Source organism: Pygoscelis adeliae, unplaced genomic scaffold (assembly GCF_000699105.1).
Source record: "Pygoscelis adeliae isolate BGI_AS28 unplaced genomic scaffold, ASM69910v1 Scaffold771, whole genome shotgun sequence".
NCBI classification, from domain to species: Eukaryota; Metazoa; Chordata; class Aves; order Sphenisciformes; family Spheniscidae; genus Pygoscelis; species Pygoscelis adeliae.
This window is the reverse complement of record NW_008824136.1, coordinates 1-4,440: the sequence shown is the minus strand read 5'-3', so window position 1 is coordinate 4,440 and position 4,440 is coordinate 1. Positions and strand designations below refer to the sequence as shown.

The 4,440-nt window shown below is 58.6% G+C and overlaps 1 protein-coding gene across 1 annotated transcript; it reads left to right on the top strand.

The window, feature by feature from the left end:
* Positions 1-3,081: 3,081 nt before the first annotated feature.
* Positions 3,082-4,038, top strand: LOC103925598 (C-C motif chemokine 3-like). Its single transcript, XM_009334330.1, has 3 exons — positions 3,082-3,157; positions 3,476-3,584; positions 3,753-4,038. Exons 1-3 carry the CDS (start codon positions 3,085-3,087, stop codon positions 3,844-3,846), a joined length of 276 nt encoding a protein of 91 aa, XP_009332605.1. The 5' UTR covers positions 3,082-3,084; the 3' UTR covers positions 3,847-4,038.
* Positions 4,039-4,440: the final 402 nt, after the last annotated feature.

Here is a 4,440-nt window from a genome sequence, read left to right as displayed (position 1 = left end):
GGGCGGTGGGAGGCCGGGGGTTTGTGTGGTAGCTGGGAGCCGGGCAGCAAACCTTTTGTGGCACCACAAGGCAGCACCAGGGCAAGGCCGGAAAAAGAAAAAGAGAAAGGAGGAAGTAGCAAGTTTGCAGCTCGCTCTTTCTGGGTGTGCACTGGGGCATTTGGGAATTACCTTCTGGGATTGCAAATGATGCCCCTTTTCAGTCATGCTACAATCTCCTTGAGGTTTCATCTGCAAGGCTGCAATGAGCTGATTTCAGTGGGCACCAGCAGAATCTTCTCCTCCCTCCAGCTCCTACTCTCAATGCCCTATCTCCTGACATGGATGTGTTTGCTTTTTTGGGGCTAAGCCAGTAGAGAGAGCTTAAATTGGATGAAATTATCCTGCTTGGGAGGAAGTGGGCAAGCAGTAATTGCAACAACTTTGCTGTCAAGATGCTGCAGACTGCAGCCAAAACTAAAATCCTTAGAGAGGTGTAAATCCTCTGTTCACCCTGGGGACAGGAAGAGTGGCAGGCTAGGCTGCAGCCCGAGCCCATTGCTCCAGCCCTGGAGCAGGGCAAGAGTCCAGTCCCTCGAAGCCATCCAGTCCTCCATGTCTCTGCAACCTTTCCAGCATGAGAATACTGCTTTTGACTCTATTACCAGCAAAAAGAGACAAACGTGAGACCCCCAGTGACTTCTAGCTCAACATAACCTCATTCCTACATGATCTTTCCTTTCTTACATGTCCAACTAAGAATCAGTGCTATCAGTGGAGATGAATGTATGTGCAATGCATCATTACGGAGCTAACTCTGTATCCCTGCTGTGACCGGTGGGGCAGGGTGAGAAGTGCTATTTGTGGCAAAACTGGGGATAAGTTGGGATTTGGCACCTGGCAGTGGTTTTCTGCCAGCCATAGCAGCAGTGGCTGGGGGTGTCCATGCCGTGGCATCTGAGCTGGGCTGGGCTGGGCTGGGCTGTCCGTCCACAGAGCAGCTCCGCAGCCCCCTGACACAGTGATGCTGCTGGGGCTGTTGCAAAGCAAATCCCTGCCTGGAGCTTGCTGGTGTTGCTTCACGGCTGCCTGCTTCGGAGTGCCATCAGGGCTCTGGCCGCAGAGCTTCGTGCCCCAGCCCGGCTCACGGCCGGTGGGGTCCTTGCAGCAGCGGCAGGGTCGGTGTCGTGGGGGTTTGGGCTCCGGCCGGTCCCCACTGGGAACCCAAATGGAATCTGAAAGTCGCAGCCCCGTGGCTGGCGCTTCCCCTTCTGTGGTTTCCTTGTCTTCTCCAGCTCAGCAAAACTGGGTGATCCTGACATAATTTCCCCGGTATGATGCACTCATTTTTTCTTTCCTTGAAACCCTGTGCCCACCCAGCGGCCGGGGATAAAAGGAGGGCATCACCACAGGGGCCGAGCATCGTGCAGAGGAGAGCCCTGCAGCCCCCCCAGCTCCAGCCCTGCTTGCAGATCCCTCGGCCCCTGCAGCACCATGAAGGTCCCCGCAGCCGCCCTGGTCGCTCTCCTCCTCCCTCTGGCGGGGGGCCTGGAGTGTGGGCCGGCGCAACAGGGGGCACGGCAAGGGGCAGGGAGATGATGAGCACAACAAGCCGATGCCAGAGTCCCTCCCTGCCCGGATCACAGCCCCGCGCCTGTCCCCAGGTCCCAGGTGGCTGTGGTGGCCTCGTGGCCCTGGGGACCCTGTCCCCACTTGAACCACTCACTTGAACTCCCCAAAGAACTGGGAGACGCAGCCCTGCTCGCTGCCGCAGGGGAAGTGGAAAATTTCGGGGCCGGCCCTGGCAGGTGACCGAGGTGCCCCGCAGGTGGCAGATGCAGCACCTCTGGAGATGGCACGGAGGTGGACAGCATCAGCGCTGCGCGTCTCTGGGGAGCCCCTAGTAGTAGGGGGCTAGTAGTAGTAGTAGTAGCAGTAGCTCCAGCTCCTACTCTTAATGCCCTATCTCCTGACATGGATGTGTTTGCTTTTTTGGGGCTAAGCCAGTGTAGAGAGATTAAATTGGATGAAATTTTCCTGCTTGGGAGGAAGTGGGCAAGCAGTAATTGCAACAACTTGACTGTCAAGATGCTGCAGACTGCAGCCAAAACTAAAATCCTTAGAGAGGTGTAAATCCTCTGTTCACCTAGAGGGTGCCTCGCGCGCCTTGTTCCAGCCCTGGAGCAGGGCACGAGAGTCCAGTCCCTCGAAGCCATCCAGTCCTCCATGTCTCTGCAACCTTTCCAGCATGAGAATACTGCTTTTGACTCTATTACCAGCAAAAAGAGACAAACGTGAGACCCCCAGTGACTTCTAGCTCAACATAACCTCATTCCTACATGATCTTTCCTTTCTTACATGTCCAACTAAGAATCAGTGCTATCAGTGGAGATGAATGTATGTGCAATGCATCATTACGGAGCTAACTCTGTATCCCTGCTGTGACCGGTGGGGCAGGGTGAGAAGTGCTATTTGTGGCAAAACTGGGGATAAGTTGGGATTTGGCACCTGGCAGTGGTTTTCTGCCAGCCATAGCAGCAGTGGCTGGGGGTGTCCATGCCGTGGCATCTGAGCTGGGCTGGGCTGGGCTGGGCTGTCCGTCCACAGAGCAGCTCCGCAGCCCCCTGACACAGTGATGCTGCTGGGGCTGTTGCAAAGCAAATCCCTGCCTGGAGCTTGCTGGTGTTGCTTCACGGCTGCCTGCTTCGGAGTGCCATCAGGGCTCTGGCCGCAGAGCTTCGTGCCCCAGCCCGGCTCACGGCCGGTGGGGTCCTTGCAGCAGCGGCAGGGTCGGTGTCGTGGGGGTTTGGGCTCCGGCCGGTCCCCACTGGGAACCCAAATGGAATCTGAAAGTCGCAGCCCCGTGGCTGGCGCTTCCCCTTCTGTGGTTTCCTTGTCTTCTCCAGCTCAGCAAAACTGGGTGATCCTGACATAATTTCCCCGGTATGATGCACTCATTTTTTCTTTCCTTGAAACCCTGTGCCCACCCAGCGGCCGGGGATAAAAGGAGGGCATCACCACAGGGGCCGAGCATCGTGCAGAGGAGAGCCCTGCAGCCCCCCCAGCTCCAGCCCTGCTTGCAGATCCCTCGGCCCCTGCAGCACCATGAAGGTCCCCGCAGCCGCCCTGGTCGCTCTCCTCCTCATGGCCACCTGCTCCCCGTGCGAGGCCCATCTCGGTGAGTCCGGCATCGCTGCGTCCTCCCCGGGGCTGGGTGTGCCATCGCTCCACGGGAGCTGCCGGGGCAGCCGGAGAGCCCCATCCCCGTCAGCGGGCACCCTCGTGGCTGTGGGGAGGGCTGGGAGCAGGAGACTACCGCCAATGCTGGGACTTAGGCTTGGGGCAGGGGTCTCCTGGGGGGCCACAGCCAGGGAATATGACACAAGGTGGGGACGGGAGATGGCAAATCCCTGGGGAACCCCAAGCGCCGGTGGGGCCAGAGCCTGTGCTGTAGGCTGGGGTCTCACCAGGGCTGTCTGTCTCTCTGCTCTCACAGACGGCGTCCCCACCGCCTGCTGCTTCAGTTACCAGCAACGCCCTGTCCCGCGGGGCCTCATCACCTCTGCGTACATCACCAGCAGCAGCTGCACCCAGCCAGGGGTGATGTGAGTATCCACCACTGTGGGGGGCTCAGGGTGCGATGGCTGGGGCAGAGGGTGGCCGGGAGAGGGATGGGGATGTGGCCGGGGACACCCGGGGCGCTGCTGGCAGGACCCAGCGCAGGCACCCCGCTGCCCCGGCCGAGCACCCCAACACAGCGTTTGTCCCGGCAGCCTGGTCACCAAGAAGAAGAAGGAGCTGTGCGCGGACCCCCAGGCGCCCTGGGTGCAGGCGCATCTGAAGCACTTCCAGACCCTGAAGAACTGACCCTTCCCTGCTGCCAGTCATGATGCCCCTGGTGCTACCCCCAGCAGGCTTGGCTTCCAGCCCCAGGCACGCAAGAGAGTACTTGAACTGCAGCCTTCTTCAACGGGAAAATTTATTCTATTTAACTTATTTAAGTTAAACTAAATATATTTTGCTAAGAAAAGGGAAAATACAAAAATAATTTAAACTATATCAATGTGCCTGTTAATGAAGAGTCAGGACTTTTGATGCCTAAATAAAGTGTTTGTGCTATAAACCCCTTTGGGTGTCTCCCAAGTCCTTGCTGGAGCCCTGACACGGGGACCCCCTTGTCCTCCCCACACCCTGAGTTCGCTGCTCCCCCCCCGGGCAGGGTGACCTTGGCCCCATGGCAGCTCCCATGTTGCTTCCCCCTCCCCAGCCCGGGTTCAGCTACGGTGCCACCCAGCATGTCCCCACGGTGTAACACCAGCACCTCACATGGGGCTGCCAGTGCCGGCTCTTATTTGGGAAATGGCCTGGCAGCACCCGCGGTGCAAACAGGAGGGCCAGGGCCACCGCGGAGGCTCTTGCCCTGCAGTGCTCAGGCACATCAGCAAACGCACGTGTGAAGAT